The sequence below is a fragment of the Strix uralensis genome, chromosome 5 (genome assembly GCF_047716275.1).
Source record: "Strix uralensis isolate ZFMK-TIS-50842 chromosome 5, bStrUra1, whole genome shotgun sequence".
Classification (NCBI taxonomy): Eukaryota; Metazoa; Chordata; class Aves; order Strigiformes; family Strigidae; genus Strix; species Strix uralensis.
Genome location: NC_133976.1, coordinates 79977199 through 79997754, shown reverse-complemented (window position 1 = coordinate 79997754; position 20556 = coordinate 79977199). Strand labels below are relative to the sequence as shown.

Here is a 20556-nt window from a genome sequence, read left to right as displayed (position 1 = left end):
TTGTGGAACATGTGATGTGGAAACTACACCCTTATGCTATGGTAAGCAGGTGGGAAGCAAACCTGCATGTTTATTACTCAGTGCTGTTGGAGTTCTTATCAGCTTGACTTGCAAGAACAAGACTATGCAGATGTAATCTACAGACATTCATTCATACTGAGATATTTCAACACCACCTCTTAATCTTCAAGCTTATTTCATCTCAGTTCAAGGTTGAAGGGGTCAAGAAAGAGATGCATATTTGTCTTCAGGAGCTGGAAGCCTGAAACTGTTGATAACCCAAGTAGCAGATTTCTAGAGAATAGCAGTAAATAATGTCACAAATACTTCAAAAGAGGACACGAAAGGAATATTTTAAAATACTTTTTTTACAGGCCTCACACCAAATAAACTACCACTTATTTTAAAGCCAGAGCTGCAAGTTACTGGAAATCATAGTCAATGGTTGTTCATTGGTCTTAATAGAGATCAGTGAAACAGGCAGGAATTTCATGGTTTACAATGTTTTACTTCATGTCCAAGTTTTCTGTGTTGCTTTTTTCTTTTAATTTTAAAAGTGGTCATTATTCTACAGTAATACATTAATATGATGTGGGTTGGGGGTTTTTTGTTTATTTGTTTAAAATGTATGGCATGTTGTGTCCTATTAAAAAGAGTTTGACTAAAGAATTATGCAAAAGGCTTTAATAATTTAAATACTTGTTCAGCCATATGGAAACATACAATCTGTTTTATGTTCTGTGGGAAACCTACAGTTGCTATAAACTAAATGAATTTTAAAACCTCGCATACGTTATTTAATACAACAATTTGTTAAAGTAATAGCACTCATTCTGTTACAATTTGCCCTATTGGAGATGCTTAGAGATGAGTCAGGGATAAAAAACTCTAATAGTGATCAAAAATCCTCTATAGTTCAGGAGGATACAGCACTGGAGTTTAGTCCTGCCATCTCTAAAAATACTATCACTTCATCGTTACACAAGGAAATGTCATTATAATATTACACAGAATGGAAGACATAACATAATAGTTTGGTTCATTAGTATTTTTTCCATGTAATGCTTTATAAAAGAAATAGAGCTGAAGAAAATAAAAACAGACATGTAATTATTACGATGAAGTACATTGTTCTTATTTAAATAAATTTCCTTGAGCAATATCTTCTTAAAAGGTGAAAATTAAACACTATTATTTGTCTCACTGTATAAAAGTGACAGTAGTAATTATAAAGAACCTGATGGTCTTATGCTTATTTCATCCTAAGTTTTCACAGCAAAAATATTAAAATTCGCAATATTACCAAAAAGATGCAAACCTGTCAAATATATTACTCTGAAGTAAATTAACAATTAATTTATAAGAACCTACCATAAGAACTATTAAGTGGACAGTAGTAATGGTTTTCTATATAAAATCTATCAAAAATTGTTGGAGAAAATATACGAAGCATAGCTGATAGCTGATGAAATCTGCAATATGGCCACACAGAAATAAGTTGCAGATCATCAAAATTAGCTCTTGTGCAGAAACATCCACAACGAGTTCATTAATTTCATTTTTCACTGGAGAACAGCAGGAGGTTTCCATAATGCAACCATCATAGGAAACTGATTCAACGCTGTACTTTAAGCTTTACCCGTAGTTGGAACTTGCAACAGTTTAGATTTTTTGGTGCTCTGGTCTCTCTTGCTCCCCAGAAGGCTACGTAAATATAAAAATCTTCAGCACAAAGACAGCTCTCTCTAAAGCACTGGCAACTGGTCTTAGTAGAAGACTGTTTGAAAAAAGAAAGGAACAGAGAGGTTTAGCTAAACTGGTAAAGAAATATTGGTAAAGTAACACAGTAACACTCTATACATAAATCAGAGAACTAGGTTGTCATTAGAAGCCGAGAGATTTGTAGTCTATGTCCTGCAGACACACATGCACGTATACTCATGGAGCTGAGAGGATCCTTCGCAGGTTTAAAGGTGCTCATCTTGGCCTGAGTCAGCAGCCAAGCCCTGATCTTGCACCAATGAAGAAGGCAAAGTGCACTTTCCACTATTCTGAATCACAAAATATGTCTCAGGCATTTAACTAAAGCACCTAGACAGGGACCTAATTAACCCAGGCTCTATTCATCAAAACGAATGGAAAGCCGCAATCTAAAGGTGCTTCAGTCTTGCCCAGGTCAAGGGTGACAGTGTTCCTAGCTTAGACATCTCAGACAGGTTACTAAATTTAGGTGTGATGACCAACTGAAGGTCTCCCTGTGTATGAGAGCTCCTAGCACAGTCCATGAGGCTTTAACCATTCACATGATTAAAGACAATCAGTGTATGTCTTTATATACTCCGGCATATACTACCATATATACTAGGCATGCGTTCAGCACCAGGGCCAGCCATAAATGTTTCTGGCTCTTCACCAAAATTAAGAAAGGGTTCTGCTTCCTATGGAAATTGTTGGCAGCTTTATAACTTCCCCCTCCCCACTGGCTAGACATCAAAAGAGTTCCCTTTCGAAATTTGTCAATGTTTATTTTGTTCAAATTCTGAATGGAAACTTAGCTTGTTTTACTTTTTCTTCAGACATGAACTTGTAAAGGACTTTTTTTTAGTTAGTTAGTTCAAACTCTAAAGTCAGGAATACAGCCTATAAATTTTCACTGCCCTGTTCTGGCCAGTGGAGAACAAAGCCCCCACAGATTCACCCATAGCGAGAGGAAAGCTCCAGTAGGTTACTTAGTGGGTGCCTCACTATGATCCTCAATGTCCTCCCCAAAATGGAGATGTTTTCTAACTGCAAACTACTCGTTCCTGGGAAAAGCTTTGTCTCTATAGAGGCTGGTCTACACACTGCTGGTGTGCCTCACCTCTCATGGGAGGTCCTAGTACCACTGAAGGATTAGCTGTGGTGTGGTTGAAGGTGAATACAAGGACATTTGATTATTCCCAAATGGAGTAATACAGAGCTTCCTTGCTTCTCACTTCTCACCAAGAAGGTGACTTTCTAATTTATGTCTGCACCACTGAGAACTGGCTCCTGGTCCAGCAGGAGAAGCAGCTGAAGAATTAACTGGGCAATGCCCAGACCACCCAAGAGCAGCATAGGGAGCACTGCCACCTTGTTTCTGTTCAACGAATACATGCCAAGCACATAACATTAATTAAGGCATACTGTACCTCCAGCTGTTTCCATCTTGATGTGTTTATTTCCTTCTAATCTTAATTAAAAAACAAAAGATAAAGACGGTTAAAACATTGTAACATCACTAATTTAGAACACCGTTTAAAAAAAACATGCAATAAAGATACTACTGTTCCAAATCCAGCTATTATTTTGGTTAATAGTATTATTTTTTCTTTGTTTTTTTTGTTTTGCAGCAAATTTTGGAAGCACCAGCTACTGACTAAACTCTGTGGTGTACATATGTGACAGCAGCATTTTGTTGTGTTAAATCTAAACAATATTACATGATTTCATCATTATATGTTTACGACTTGTCTATTAAGTACCTATAAACCTAATGCTTTTTCCCACTGTTCGAAAATATCACATGGAAAAGAAACAGTTTCCACTGAGTTTCATATAAGAACAGAAATAAACCTGAAAGCAAGCACTTACTAACTGTTATTACTGGAATTCACCACAATGCAAGTAAACACCTTCAAAACTAAAAATAGCACTGAGGCTCTGCAAGTGCATCTATCACAGTCTCTTAGTCCTAACAGGGTTTTGTTTTCTTTGAATTCACAGAGCACTCAGAGCATGGAGAAGCTGTTCAGAAGACAATGTACCACACTGTCAGCATCTGCTCTAGGATCCTTCTGCAAAAGTGTGTTAAAATTTAAATAAATGGGAACAATCACTTTAACAATTATAAATAGCCCCACTGCCTTAAGAGTCTCCAAGGCTAGCCAGTCTGTCTGAAATAATAATTGATTTTTAAAGGAAATACATCTTACTAGATAAAATTAAACTGAGAAAGAAGGAGGAGTGCAATACACAACTTTCCAATACCTTTCGGTGCAGCTTTTGTCTGACTGGAAACCATGGCAGCCGCATCCGACGGCAGGCCAACATACACACCACCATAGTTCCTGGTATAAAGAAACAATTAAAGAGACATCAGAGCTTTATTGTGACACTTCTCCCTATAACGTTGACATCATGCAGCAGCATTACAAAGACCACGGATGGTCAGAGAGGAGGGCACCTCTGCATGAGCATCCACAGAGACCCCTCATTTCCTGGGGCTATGGGAAAAGTGCGTATTAAGTGCCACATGCTTGCTAATACGGTGCCAGGCAAAAAAACCTTAAGGCTAGCTGTTGCTCTTGAGTGGGATACAAGCCTGTGAAAGGAGCTATTTTTCACTCAAATTCTTAATATTTTTCATTAAATCCCAACTCTCTTGTGACAATAAACCCCACCTGCTCAGCTTCTTCTAGACACAGAATATATCCAACTGAGGACAGAGCCAACCTGATAGCAATGTTTGACACTGGGACCACTGAAGCATCTCACTTCAAACAATGCACACCAATTAAACAGCACTTTGACCTCTCCCCATTAATAAATAGGACCTGTATCCTCCTGCTTAGGGCCACACTTGGAGAAAACTTAGCAGGAAGGAGCATGAGAATGTTATGTACTTCCATAGTCCAATTCTCTCCCCTTCATGGCCTTGCAAAGCATAATTTCTGGCTCCAAGGCCTGTATGAAAAGCAGAGACTGATGCAAGGAGGTGAAAAACTGGGTCCTTAAGAGCCTCTGCCATGCCTAGAGCTACTTGCAGACTCCCATTATGCTGCTCTACTCCGTTAGGTTCCAAATTAATCACACCTCCTCCAGCCCCCAGGGCTCTAGGTTGACTTCTGATTTGTTTGATGATAGAGTCATACTTCCTTTGACTTCCATCCCAGCAGAGATCTCCCACAAGTGCTAATACCATCTCCTGTGGCGGGGCTGGTGTGAAGGCAGAGGTCACTGGCCCTTATTGAGCACATCACCTACAGCTGTGAGATAATGTGCTCTTCTTGCTGCAAAGTTCCCCCCATCCCCAACTCACTAACAGGATGGGGGGGACTCATCAATACTGGGCTCTGTGTGAGATGTCCTCTCTTCTGCTTTTTCCTTTTTCTCTGCTTTGGTGGTGTTGGTGGGAATTAGGAAGATGGAAGGAAGGATGTACATCTGGCAGCAGAAATCACTGCAGCCTACTGCAAACAAAGCCAGCCCCGGCAGAGCACCTACCTCCTTTTGTCATCATCTGATACGGATTCTTCTGCTCTGTAACATCAAAAGATACAAAGCACATTAGCAGATTGTTTCTTTCAGATGCTCCATGACCATCTGGGTAGATTCAGGAGCAAGGGAAGAAGGGGATTATTACTAATCCCAGTTTAATTCAGGTCATCCACAATTCAATAAAGTACTTACACAGGCACAAAAAGAGTGACAATTTTCCAATCTAATATACAGAAGAAAGAAAAGGATTGAGAACAGATGCAGCTTACTTTTCATGAACGCCACCAGCGATTCCTGAAAGTAGATTTGTGAGCTGAAACTGGTAAACTAAGACATTTCCTGAGTGAGTCCTCACACCGCTCCACACATAACAGGAACAAGACTGGGCTGCTATTCCACCAGAAGAGTACTGGAAGGGACTGGGTGTCCATGCTGGCATGAGAATGACAATGAAGAAAGATAAACCTTCACAGCAGCTGTGCCAAAAGATGTTAGAGCCTCTCCATAAAATGAGGTACTGCAATTCCTGAAGTCAGAGTCGTTTGCAAACCAAGTAACTGTTACTAATCCTTTATAAATGGGCAATTGCTTCTCTTTTACCTTTAGGGTAAAAATCACAGGTCAGCCTGTAAATCGATAGAGAGTCACTGCTGTTTGACTCCCCCCACTGAAATACTGTCCAGTGTAGCTGAACTGGAGCAGGGGGGATATCAGCATCAATGTGAAGGCAAATTTAGTATGGAAAAGATAAAGATTTTATTCTTGCTCCCTGAGGGTATAGTGCTGCGCTGTAGTCTCAGTCTGTGCCCCAGTGCCAGTCTTCACACAAATTACTCACCCACCTTTGATTAAGTATTTGGACTTTGAGTTCTGCTTGCATGGCTGGGTATGGATCAGGGCAGCAGCTGCATTTTAGCTTGGTCTGCCACCTACCAACCTAGCAATAAAAATAGAGGCAAGATAGCTTGAGTGCTGTTAAATCCAAACATCATTCACTCCTTCCCTACAGCTGGGGGCAGCTGTGACAACTGCCCAAGAAGGAGTCCTGGAGCGCAGCTGCCCAGGGAGCCATGAGATATGGCCACAGCGGTGCCCTGGGAAGGCTACAAACAGCAAAGGGGGCTCTGCTGTGGAAATGCTCACGCACAGGCTGTTTACCCAGATATCCTCACCTGAATATTCCCATTGAAGGACCAATTGCCTGGACTATGGGGGCAATGCAGAGATACTCCCCACCATGAGCTGAGCCATGAATTTCTGATCTGCTACCCAGGCAATAAAACTGAGAGCTGGCCTTTATCCAGTGTTAGGGCTAAATCCATACTGTAGCCTTGAAAGGCATTTCTGAATCATGATCTTGAACAATAATACATGACATTTCTTACTGTAATTTTTTTATTATAAAAGGTAGATGTGCCTACTGTTTAACTGTCAGGGCTGTATGCCATCACTGACCCCTGAAGTCAATGGGATTTTGGCCTGAAGTGCAGAGAGCTTGTAGGAAGATGCAGCCTTAAATGCAAGAAAATGCCCCTTAAAGATCAGTCAGCACTCTCCTGGAAGGGTAGCAAATGCTTAAAAATACTGCTACAAGTGGGAAATTATCTTACACTTATCTTCTTTCTAAGTGGCAGAACATTACCAACTATCCTTTCTGTGTCACTACAGTGAATTAGGGTACACAGGTCCTTTTAATAGTAGAGGTTTGGGATAAATCTAAGTATGCTGCAGTTTTGCTAAATGACATTCATGCAGGGCATAGCACTGAGGGGGGTGAGCCTCCTCGTCTGCTGTCTTTGCCTATGTCTTACCACTCAGGAGAGTCTGAGCAATAAACTCCTCATTCTCTGGCCCTCCTGCCACTCCTCCCTGGAGGAGCTAGTGCTATTTCAGAAAACATTTCCCATCTCCTCTGACCCCATGTAGCCTAAGCCACCTTGCAGTCTTCACACATGCAGACAAAAATTCAGAGGCAATTTCCCTTGAAGACTGTGAAGCTGCTCTGTCCTAGTGTGGGCCAATTCCAGTTGAAGAAAGTGGAAAGCCTGTGTAATACATCAGTGGGTAGAAATGAGGACTGTATTTTTAGCAAAAAAAAAAAAAAAAAGACAACACTTTAAGAAAGGGACTTTGGGTGCCAAAAGATCAGTTGGTTCAACAGAAATGATTGCTTGTGAATGTGTCACAGGATTGATTTTCTCATACAATTGGAAACATTTTCTATAATCCAGATTAACCATTATCCAGAGAAAAGAATCCTTTAAAAGCACTGGCACTCTAAAATGAAGTTGTAAGAATAATAATCAATATTGTCCAACAGGAAATTAATGTCAATGTTTGAAAAAAAAGAGACTCTACTAGGCAACAGGGCTATTTTCTTCTGTTCTAGAAATGTTTTGTAATGGGGCATCACTGGACCATTACTGTCATTCACCAAAACAAATTATCTAGGCCTATGATTAAGTAGACTAGGTTTTTTTTAAACATTTTGCTTTCTTCCTTCCCTCTTAATAGCTACAAATCGAAGTCTAATTTTGCAATACCTTTTCCCCTAAATGCACAACAGCAAATATGATCTGGGATTGTACAGACCACAGCTCTTGGACTGGGTGATGACTGGGTGCAGTCTATTGTAGTCCTGCTAGGAAAGAGAAAGTAAGCAGAGGCAGGAGGAAAGTGGAAAAGTGAGAGGGAGAAGAAAGAAAAATTCTGGTCATGGCACTTAAGAAAGAAGCTATTTTCCATCCCTTTCTGAGGACTCCTTTCTAAGCAGAATGGGGAGGAATGATGTTACAGTTTATGCATTACACATATTCACACACTGCTGCCTTCACACACTGTAGCTTAAGGCCCCATTTTGAAAGGTGCCCACTAATTACGTATGTTCAAATGTCCAGGTGTCAGCTGTACTGCTTCTCTGCCCAGGCCGGGTGAACACGAGTGGCTCTGGGGAGCAGACTCAACCATGTGGAAATGAGAATGGAAAGAAGCTCCTTTGGTTTCAGCAGTGATCCATCCCATTGCCACATTTCCCAGACTCAGAGAGGGTATGGGGATACAGGAGTCCAGCACATCCTTTCTCTCTCCCTCTCTACTTCCAATGTGTCTCTAGCTTCTTGTCTGGTCAGGGATGAAGGAAGAACCTAACATAAAAAAATATCTTTAAATATCTGTATTTACAGAGTCCTCCAGGAAGAGCAAGCTAGGATAAGCTTTTCTGCACCAGGAATAGATGGCAAAAGGAACTTAGCAGTTCGATGTACTTTGTACTGATCTGCTGCTGTGTCACTGCATCTTCCCCCAGATGCTGTTGACATCTCCTCCAGAGGAACTGAGAGCATGTTTTTCAGCAGGTAGCACAGGTGAAGTCCTGTAGCCAGTAGGTGGATTTAACAGCAAATCCACATAACAGCATTCTATCTTGAGCTAGAAAAAATGTTTCTTTTGGTAAGGATTTGTCTATCCCAAGAGGTTTCCTGTCACCCTCCTAAGTCTGAAAAATATACTTGGTTCAATTGTCAGTTTTTACATCAATCAGTCCCATGTCCATTTGATGGTAAAAGAAGCTGTCATTTTTCACATAATATTTTAAATATCAAATGACAGGCATTCACATTAATTCATTCCATCCACATTTTTCTTACCTCAGCTTTTAGGACTCTGTTCGTGCTGAGCATTATACAGACTCTTTCTAGCCATGCTCAGTAGTCCCAGAAGAAATGATTCACTAAACTTTGCACAAGTGACAGACTACTTCTCCTCAGTTTCTCAGCATTTCTTGGGAACAGGGGCCTGTCATTTGTATTTGAAGGATTTCTTCCCAATATTTTGAAACAGGCTTGAATTGCTGTGTCCTTTCCTTATTACTGTTACTAATCTTCCTCTGAATTTAGCCACATTCTGAATATCACAGGCACTGCATTATTTTCTAGAATATACTTAACCCCTCCTATACCTAAGCTTTTCCAGTTAGCAGTGACATACCTCTCTTCATTAGTGGGGCAGGTGTGTTGGCTAAGTCTGGCCAACAGATTCACCGTTGATTTGAGGGTTGGAATACACAGGGAGAGATCACGTTCCCAGACCATACGACCTTCTTGTCACCACGTGGCCCTCAATCTCACAGCACTTTGCGTAGGAAGATCATATCATCATCCCTATCTTACTGGTGGAGAAACTCAAGGCCCAGAGGGCAAAGTAACTTCCCGCAGTCACCCCAAGAGGCTCAGAGCAGGATCCAGCCCTCCCTCCTTTCACTCAGTTGCTCACTCCAGGAGACGCTGGTGCCTTGGCAATGAGTTGCAGTCAAGAAATGAGAAATCTCTTGAGTTAGAATGACCAGATTCTGTATTGAAAAGTATGCTGTCAGTAAGGACACACCTGAATGCTTTTCTGGACCAGAACCAATATGACTGAAATTTGACAAAAAAAAAAAAAAAAAAGTGGGTTTTTTAAAGAGAATTTTTTAATCTTTAGCTGATAGAAGTGAGAAGGTATAAAATAAAAGCTTGTGTGGATCTATAATGTCAGTTAATATAAATCTTCTTTGTTCATTTCCATGAAACTAGAATAGTTTTTCTGGTATTTTACTTCCTTTGTAAAAATCTGCTGTAAAATATTAGGATGACTGATTTAGGACTTTTCAGGTCATCACTGCCATTCCTCATTAACAGATCTAGATCTGCATTTCTAATGTCTGACGAGAAGGCTCAAGCACGCTATTACTCACATAGGTTGTTCGGCTGGCTCCACTATACTTACCTGAATGAGTAATGGTTCCAGGATTGACCCTTTCACTTTCTTGAAGTCTGCACTAGTAATTAGTTTTTTCTAAGTTATCCCGATACTTTTTTGAAACATGACAGATGATCTAACACTAATAAGTAGGATGTTCCCAGTCCTCCTACAAATGCTTATACACACACAAATGCAGTTCTACATATACCCGTACCTTTAAGCATAGAAATGTGCCTACTAAATTCATAATTTAGCAGTGCTTGCAATTTTGAAATTTAAAACTACTGAAGAGCAAAAAGAGAGATGCAGTTCTAAATCAGACACTTAAATTATCTAAATTGAACAACAGAAAAAGGCCCTAATACAAACTAAAACCAGTGGTTTTGTATATATAGAAGTGCTGAGGGCATGGATGCTGTAGGCTGCATCAAGAAGAGGTTTCTCATAAACTTGCCTTCTGTAATTTATTTATGTCTGACACTGCAAACCCAGAAGACAGACTACATGGGTAACACAGATCTCAAGAGTATCTGTGACAACAGCATTCATCTGCCAAGTGAGACCTGTTGTTAGCTCTGAGCTGTGCTCTGTAATAGCAAGGACAAGCCTGTTGTTAAGCTCTTCTCTCCACTTGTTTATCTGACTTGACAGCCCTCATTTCTACAGCAGGATTCCTCCATCTAATTAGAGTAGTTATTCTAAATGAAGTAAATAAAACTGAAGAATGTTCCTATTGCATAACATTAAAATCCTCAGTCTCAAACTCTAGTGGCAAATACCAATAATATAGAATAGAAGAAAAGACCTCAGGAGGACTTCTTTAATGCTTCCTTTGACAGGAAAATAAATTTATGGCTGAATAAAGCTGTTCCTGCACACTTCTGCATCAGCAAATGAAAGATGGGCTGAGAAATGCTAATCTTTTGCTGGTGCTTTTCTGAAAACCAGAAGTTGGCAAGAGGCAGCAGGACAATAGAGGTTCAGACCTTACAGATTTAGAGAAAAACAGGATGGGTAGGGCTGCCCTCTGCTACTCAGTGTCAAATATAAGGGAAAGAGGAACAGATAGATACTATCTTCAATGCGGAGAACATCTAGAGAAGGTGGGTACTCTGAAAAGGAAGTCTGAATGGGTTACCAGGTCTCCCGCAAAGAGGAGAAATTTGCCTCAGTGACTCTTTACATCTCTCACAGGCCTTGGTGGAAATTTATGTGGTCGCTTCATACAATGACATGGCCTTTCGACAAAGGTGTACTGGTATGAGACAGGGAAGTGTAGTCTGAAGTAACATGACCACCTCTGGGAAACAACTCTTTCAACAGAAGCAGAGAAAAGACATTTTTGTTAGAGAAATAATGAGTGAAGGAATCTGTAGAAAAGTAAACAAGACATGAAGTTGTTTTGTGGATATGGAAGCTGTCACTAAAGACAATAAAAATCTGGTGGTGATTATATGTTAGGAGCCAGATGAATCATGTATGACTAAATCTAGTATAAGGCTAGTAGGACTGAAGATAAGTCCAGGCTTACGTATTTGAAAGAGTAGAGTAAGTACTTACACATCTTTAGTAGTCCCTGTGGCACCTAGAATGAAAAAAAGTGCATGTTTACAAGATAATGGTATAATCCTCTAAACCAACTGATAGTACATTTTTCTGCCTTTTCTGTCCTAAACAACACAGAAATTGCAACAGGAATGTTCTATTGTCAGTGAACAGGTTTCTCATAATTGTCTAGCTTATCCTTAATGATTATCTATATTATCCCTTAAGTCTATCATGCTTAGATTTAGGCTAGATTCTCAGTGGGTGAAAATTATTCTGCTGTGGACCAATGCCCAGGTGCAGTCACTCAGGATGAGAGCAACATAAGATAAAATTCATCTTTCTGAATTTTATATGCTTCACTTTGCTCAGTCTTCTGGTGGCTTTGTCTGTTACAAAGTCACTCCAACTAACCAAGAAGTTACTCCTGAACGCCTGTTTATTTTGCTGTTTGATTCAGTTGTAGATTTGACACTACATGTGTAAAATGCTGCTCCATTCTTCCTGCCACATAAACAAAGTTTTATAAAACAACTAGACAGAACTAATATAAATGTTGGGACACAATCCATCCAAAGTCCCAGACATCCAAAGAGATCGACCACCCCTTAATTCATCTTGCTATTTAACAAAAAGCAAAAAGACAAAAACTACCACCTGGCTGCGTGATCTCAGTGATTGATTTTTTTTTGGTGACTCAGATGCTTCTTGCGGGGAGAGGAACATTCACTCAAGTACAAGCTCTTTCCTGTTCCTCCCAAGTTATTAATGCCATGTTGCTATTGCTGGTATATCATTCAGCTGAGTAACCAGCAAATTATCCCTTCTATTAATTATACAAGCTAGGGTACACATTAGAAAACCTTTCACTTCTTTTCCTCTTCCTCTCAGTACTTAGCTGGAAGAGGTTATCTGAGCTCACTCTGAAGAAACTACAGTTGTCAATCCAAAAGATTTTATGGGTTTGGAGGTAGGTTGGGATTTTTTCCAGTCATGGCACTTCATTTCTTGAAAAACTTTATTTCTGCTGCTGAAAAATATCCATAAATAGCAAGTATCTTTTGTCTCACTCTGATGTGTAAGAATATGCCTTCCGCATCCTTATTTTAAACAGAGAGAGGAAGAAACAGTCCTGCAAGGCCTTCCAGCACTGTCCACCTGAATGGATGGCTCAGATGGCAGGAAACACCTCACTTTACAGCTAACTCTTGAACATAACATCACTCCCAATTCCAATGAATTGGCTATCCCTCCTTTCCCCAGCAACAACGTAGACTAGACTGTACACATTTCTTTTGTTACTACTGCTTCCAGAGTCAGCAAAATCTCAGTACAGCTATGTGTATCATCAGAAACTCTTAATTAAGCTGGAGGGAGTACCTCTATGCACAATAAGCTCAGGTCCTCACTATAAAACTTAATTCTGCCAGGCAGCTTTCTAAGACTTTTTGGCTTTATAGGCACATCTACATAGTACTACATATAAATCCTCCAAATTAATTGTGTCCAGGCGGAAGGTTGGCATTGCAGTGCTGCATACAAGCTCGATCTTGGCTGATGTAGGGAGATGTTTTCTGCTACCAAGGCGAGATCATCCAGAGTCAGCTCAGCTACACAACTTCAGGGCAACACCGTGCACATCTAGACAGAGCCTAGGCATCAGCAACACCTCAGACAACACGTTTTCAAAAGCCTAGCTCCACTGCTGCAGCTAGCAGGATTTTTTTTTTTCTCAGAGAAACTATTCCTGTGATATGCCTGTTCTGCACCAGAACCATAACATTCTCATTTTTTCAACCTAAACTCACTGCAAACAAACTCAGTTTCTCCAAAAAGAGATGAGAGGTCCTTTGTGAGGCCTTTGCCGAGCCTTTTCTGAGTTTGAGCTGAGGTCTCAGCGCTTTGGATCCTTGTTTGAAAAACTAATGCCTTCCTTGCAGCAAGTATACCAAAAGTAAAAAGCATTTAACACACAAACTGAAAGCTTAGCTGAGTGAGAACTATGTGCCTACAGTACGATTACATTTCCCAGTGGAGATGATACTCAAATTCCAGTCAATCACCAGGCACACTTCAATGCCACGTCCATGTTCAATGCTGAACCTGCCTTCAATGCATTACAGTACACATACATTCACACTTGGGGACAGGAGCAGTCTCTCAGACCCATCAGCTTGGCCTTCATGTAGCGCTATACAGCTATGGACCTGTGTTTGTGAACGCAGATGTGCCACTAGCATTCACACCTGGCAACACTTGTTTCCTTTGAATATTAGAGGGGGCGTCACTGCTGAAAAATTATTGCAGCATTTTGAAATGCACTTCACACAAAAACATGGAGAACTATGATAAAAACAAATTCACTTTTCAAGAGGCAATTTTTACTATTTCTAATAAATAAATACATATAATAAACAAACTGTTTACTACTGTTTTTATAAACACAAAGAACCGGTTATCCTCACTTCCGCTGATGGGATTCCATTGATTTCAGTGGTGTTATTTCTCATTTTCACTAGCAAAAGTGAAACAAGAGTTTGGTCCAAATTTACCTGAATACCACTAAAGTACCTGAATGTAGCTCTGAAAGTATTTCCAGTTCACAGTTTTCTTCCTGGAAGAGTTCTGAGCATGCAAGTGAACATCCCTTCAGGTAGGTGGCCCGTAAGTATCTCTATGTAACAACTCATAAGGTTTTCTTCCTTAGGCAGCCTGAACACTCTTTATACATAGATTTTATTTCTCAAGGAACCCAATAATATCTCAGTTTGTACAGACGTGTTTGTTTTTAAAGTCCAATCCATTCACCCTCACCCCTGTTACTTCACTGACATATTTCTCTAACTCCTCCATGTTTAGTGAGCGACACATTATTTTATAACTGCTCAAGTTCCTCCTGCCAGAAGTTCAGCCAAAGAATCTTATTTACCACCAATTTACAAACAGTGCATAGCTGTTCCAGAGCAGCAAGGCTTAGTGCTCTGGTAGCCATGATGTTTTAGATATGTGACTTGAGAAAAGCATCACACATTGCAAAGTTTGTCCATTTTTTCCCACTGTATCAGCTTGGCCTAAAAAAAGGCAGCACTTGACCTTACAAACCTTGTCTCAATAGGTTCATGTTGATTTGGTTTTCCAAATTCTGCCTAACCTCAGCAAGAGGCCGAGGGGAAGACAGGAAGCTGTATCTACAAAAAATAGGCAGTACTGAATTGTCCTGAACGGCCTCTCTGCTCACACCACCTACATAGTAGGACCATGGCTGCATTTTGGCATTTTCCAGCTGCAGGAGGAGAAGGAAGAGTACAGCCTGCAGAATAAACGAGGCCCACTCAGCCATACATCGCTCTGAGCCCGAGTGATTACAGAAGAAAAACGTTCTGTCTAGAGTAGTGGAGCTGTGATCTCTCAGAAAAAACCACAGCCTTTTAACAGCCACAAATGAAGGAGGACAAGAACATATTCCAAAGTATCTTCCATTCAGTGAGAGGGGGGTTTGCACTTTCAAAACAACAGCAGCTTGTTACTGACAAGCCTGCAGGATTTCAGTAAATGCAGGACAAACGCAAAAGATGGTTGAAAGAAATTGACAGCCACAGACAATATTCCTCTGTGCTGAGAAATGCATAATGAGTGAATGTGGAAGACAAAAACTTCAGAAAAACATAAAAAGGATGAGAGGCAACCACTTACATGCATAAAAACATGGATTCAAAAAATGCCAGTATCTGACTTCAGAGCAGATTATGAAACATTTTCCCACTAATTTTTAATGAACAACTTCCTACAATATTTTCTTGCAAATACTTCAAATTGTTACAAAAAGCAAATAAAAACATAAAAATTACACACACACGCATGCAACAGATTACAAATGAGTTTTCTATTGTAGGCTCCTTTCTGATTTTGCTCCAAAAGACAGCAATAAGGAACCAAGTCCTAACATCAATGAATTTATTCTATTTATACCCCAGTGTAACTGAGGACAGAATTATATCAGTTTACTTCAAATTGATTACTTCAACTCATCAGTGGCAGTTCTGTACATAGACGTGACCTGATTAAACATTAATTTTAAAAATTAGTTGGATTTTAAATAGAATGGCAGAATGGTTTCCTGGGCATTCCACCAAACTTGAAGTTAATAAATCTGTTTAAACTTGATGTGAGAGTTCTTAATCATAATTTGTTTGTATTTGAAATTCTCCACAGACTAACAGCTTCTCTGTATATTTAAATTAAGGCTAGACTGCCAGCCTCCACTGAGTACCATAATTTAAGGTGCTGTCATTGCTACTACAATTGATACAGCAAGGAAGAGGCAGTTAAAAACTGTTAGTGAAGCAAGACTAGAATGAAGGGAAATGCCTTAACTTGGAAAAAAAAGTAAATTAATGTTTAAGGACATATTTTTAAAAGCCCAAAACAGAAGAGCTATTTTGGAGCTTCTAAAACACCAGGAAATAACATGGAAGAAGGATACGTAGAGTGAGGTAACAAAACATCAGGAAAATAGCAATTTGTTAATAAAACTGTCTGTGGGTAATGGGAAATTTAAAAAATCAGTATAAACCATAGTTAACAAAATAGCTAGGTGATTTAAGAAGGATGTGTATAGATCAGTTTACCATCAGTTTTGCCATTTCTCAACTGAGGAGCCTTTTGCCAGTGTCTGATGCTCTGGAAGGAAAATTTAAGCTCTGTGAGTTACGCTGGTGTTCTGGAGTACTGCACCACAGACAGAAATGTTATTCTAGATCATGTCTATTAGTTTAGATCTCACAGACCATAGAGCTGATCGCTCCTCTGATGTCATTCTAGCCGTGCAACAGAAGATAATATCATTAGCTGAACTATCATTACATATACGTCTGCTAAGGAAAAATTGAGTTAGGCTACAATAGAAATTTTACCAGAGTAAGAAAATGGGGTCTAGCATAACATGTCTGATGTATTCTGTGAAGTATGCTACAATATTATCCTTAGTCATATAATATGACAGAGAGTGTTACAGGTTAATTATACATTATGTACCTCTAGCTTTGACACTACTGACTGTAGAATAGTCATAACTTTAGAACTAATGATGTAGTCATGCTGTGCAAGCCACAAGATTAATTTGTTTTTACACAGTATTCACGTCTTTCAGGAAAATACTCAGAGTTACACTTTCCTTAAGAGCTCTAGAATTCCAATTAAAAATGGTACATCTTCTCCTTCCCCTACATAAAATAATTTTATTTTTATTAGACACACTTTGCAAGGTATGCTAAATGGAAAAAAATAAATAGTAGACACCTGACTTCTTACTCTTATTAACACTTGTTGATTATTATAATACCATAGACTGCATAGTTATTCCTGACTGACAGTGGTGAAAGTGAGAAGAGAACTGGACCTTTCAAAGCTGTATTTGCTTTGGAAAGGTCTATCAGGGCAACAGTAATTATTCCATTTTATTAACTATATGTTTTACATGGCATTGTTTTTTACTGCACTAAGCCATTGGAGATCTGCGGACTATTCTAGAGAGTATGCAAAAGGCTGCCACAAAATGCAAGTTCAAATGTGTTATGAATAACAGTACAGGTAAGTTAAACTACTGAAGGGGCTGCACCTTCAGTAAAAATAATTTATGAATCTACAACCTAAAACCTGTTGAAATTAGCTGCCTTTATTGCAACAGTGGACACATTTATTTAAACAAATAAACTTTTAGTTCAACATAATTCACTAAATACTACCGCCGTCAGAGTTAGTCTGTCTGACATTTACCCGTTTGTGTCCTGGCACAAGTTCCACAGGGTGGCCAGATCAACATTAAACGAGAAGCTACAACAATGGGACTAATAGTCAACTCAAAATTTTCCTCTGAATTTCTCTGATACTTGCTCTAGTGCTTTTAGCCAGCAAACAGAAATGGGATGTGATCAAGCATCACTCCAGCAGTATGAAGCTACATTGGTCATAAACTGAAACAACTTGCAGTCACAGCAATGGAGGAATCAACTAATGGGAGAGAATTAATGTGTGCAAACGGGACAGCTCTAATGAGTGATGGAAGTTCAAGCAAATTCATACCGTGCATTCTTTATGGATGAGGGAGGCCTCTGATAGATAATACATGATACCTAAAACCTAATTTATAATCATTTAGCAGAAATCAGGTAAGCAATAATGGCAGAAAAGCCTCCCCTTCCCCTAGGGGTGAGAAGTGCAGGGCTTAGTGCGTAAACCATCAACACACCACACAAACATAGACACATACATACAACTTGGAGAAGGCATCATCATTCACACTCAGAGATGCCCAGTTCTTCAAACTGGGACTAACACCACCTGAGGCACCACTTCAGCTCTGCATAAAGTAAGTCAAAATGGTAAGAGATGGAGACCCAGTAATTCTAACTTGTCTGGCCGCTGTTTTGCTGTGTATTTCCAAGAGGTTACGAAGCTAACAAGTGCATCTGAAAGACTTAATACAGGTACTGAAACAGGTGGCAATGTTTGCCCAGTGCAGTTAGGATTAAAAATGATTGTGAAATGCTGCTATTTATAATTATATGGTGAAACTCCACTTTTCAATTTCCATATATATTTCAGGGGGCTGGGGGAAAGATGAGCACATCAGCACCATCTTCCCAGACCTTACCTCTTTTGAAAATAGCAATGAGCAAATAAGGCAGCCCGCTGGACACACCAGCCAGTGGCACACATTAACATGCAAGAAGCCTCAATCCTCCAACTTCTCCGGCAAGCATTGGAGAAGAAGTGGCACAAATTCATTTCAGAAGTGGCATTCGTGGCCTTATAGGGAAGCAAAGAGGATGGAGCTTACACCCCCGGCGGGATCCTTTCGTCCAGCTCCCGGCCTGGGCTCACCCTGCCTAGGACAGCTACTGTCGGAGGTGGTGACCCTAAGGACAACCCAGGCACCATAAAGCCTCCGGTGCCCACCCCACCCCCCCGGCGGACCACATCACCCCCTCTCCCCTGGGCAAGAGATTCAGCCTCGGGGACCAGAGATGCTCCTGCCGGAGCGCGGGCAGCGATTCCCGCCCGTTGGACGGGCATCCCCCAAACCGGGGTGGGGGGATGCAGCCCCCCCCGGGGGGGTGGTGGGGGTGCCCCCCGCCGCCCCCCGGCAAGGCTGCCCGCGGGGATGCTCACCCGCCGCCGGGCCCCGCTCAGCGCCGCCGCCCTACCTCGCCCTCCCGTGCCGCCGGCCGTGGAGTTGCCGCAGCCCATGGGCGCTGCCCGGCCCGGCCGTGCGGAGCGGAGCGGAACGGAGAAGCGACGGGAGGCAGCCGGCAGCAGGCGGAGCCGGGTGGGAGATAAAGCCGCGGGGACCCCTCCTCCTCCTCTTCCTCCTCCTCCTCTCCCCACCCATCGCCTGGGAAACCGCCGGCCCCCAGCGCCGCCGCCCGGCACCACCCCGGCACCTCACCGCACCCCCGGCCTGGCCCCGAGGAAAGGCACCCCCCACCTTCCCAGGATTTCCCTTGGGCCCCCCCTGGGCTGGAGCCGTTAAGCCGGGGATAAGGCTCCACGCAGGCTTAAACCCGCAGGACCCCCCAGGCTCCCCGCAGCGAGCTCGGAGCTTCCCCGGGGAGCCAAGACGCCCCTTCGCCTCCCGAGTTTCAGGGCAGCTTTGGGACACCCCTCATTCACCGCGGGGGAAACCGGGGTAACCACAGGTCCAGGCTGCGAACCCCACCTCTGCTATCAATAACATCCAGTTCGCTGTTTTAAGCAAATATTTGCTGGTTGCTTTCAGTATTTCTCTTCTCATAGAAACATGATGGTGAAACTGAAGACCCACGGGTTGGTAAGAGCTACAGATTTGCTTTTCCCAATTAATATCAACAGCACTGAGAAATGGGCAAGATGAGTGTACAAAGTCTACAAGCAATCTTGTTTTATTCAAAATTTGTATCATTCCCCAAGAAGAATTTGGCTTATTTTCTGCTAACCCAAACCTTTCTTGCACAGAGAGAAGTAAAATACTTCCAAACCTTGATGGTTTACTCTTGCTCAGTCCTCTCAAATGAACAGGGAGCTGAAACCCATTGGATACAGCCAGATGCAACCACAAAAACTCTAGCTAGAGACATATTACTGCTACTAAAAGTGTTTAAGGGGTCAGAAAGATGTTTTAGGGGTGTCATATAAACACCGGTATGAGCACCGCGTATGCATATGACTGATAACTGTCTTTATTACAAAAGGACCAGATACAAAATGCTGCTGCCTGATCTTTCAGTCTATTCAGAGAAGGGAAAGAAATATATCACAGTTCTCTTACAGACTTCCCAAAAAGCACATATTAAAAATAAGCAGCTCCATAAGCAACTGAGTCAGTAATGCCCAGTCTCCTATGGATTTCTGCCCCAGGGGGGCACACCTGCATGGGCTGGCTGACCAGCCGTGAGCACACCTTGGAGCAGGGTGGGCATTTGTAGGATCTGCCTCCTCTGGCTGGCCACCTACTTTCATGACATTTGTAGAGAGTCAGTATTTTCAGGGTCTTTGCCTATACCTTCCTGGCAAATTGCCTGAACCCGAACAATCAGCTCAGATTTAATAAGGCAGGGCTAACAGGCACATGTGCATAGCCACACAACTCCTTCACCACCAGCAGCCCCCAACACCAGACAGGCAGCACGATTATGTGCATTTTGCTTCAGAAAAACAATCTCACAAAGGTTCACAGCCACCTCTTTTTGATGGCCAATTTTCTGAGAAATTGAATATATAAAAATAAATCCTCAGGCTGAGCTTTCAAGTGCCAAGCATCAGCCCAAAGTGAATTTTTAACAGCAGAGTTAAGAAGGAAGAAGGGGTGCTCTGAAAGCAAGGCTAAAAGACATACTGCTTAAGATCCCGTATGGTTTTCTAATACAAAACCAAACAAAAAATCCCAGCAACCCACACTGGCCATAGGCTTGCCATACTGTGGAATAATCTATGAACATGGCTTTAATATATCATTTACCTGGAAGGAAGCAGTTGTGGTGAGCACAGAAACCACGCCAT

General features: G+C 41.3%; 1 protein-coding gene across 1 annotated transcript; it reads right to left on the bottom strand.

The window, feature by feature from the left end:
* Nucleotides 1-487: 487 nt before the first annotated feature.
* Nucleotides 488-18753, bottom strand: C5H12orf75 (chromosome 5 C12orf75 homolog). The gene is made up of 7 exons (XM_074871896.1): nt 18726-18753; nt 11536-11560; nt 5508-5670; nt 5245-5280; nt 4009-4088; nt 3171-3211; nt 488-1777 (listed from the first exon to the last, which is right to left on the bottom strand). The coding sequence occupies exons 2-6, from the start codon at nt 11537-11539 to the stop codon at nt 3207-3209; spliced, it is 288 nt and encodes a 95-aa protein (XP_074727997.1). The 5' UTR covers nt 11540-11560; nt 18726-18753; the 3' UTR covers nt 488-1777; nt 3171-3206.
* Between the last annotated feature and the right edge of the window lie 1803 nt (nt 18754-20556).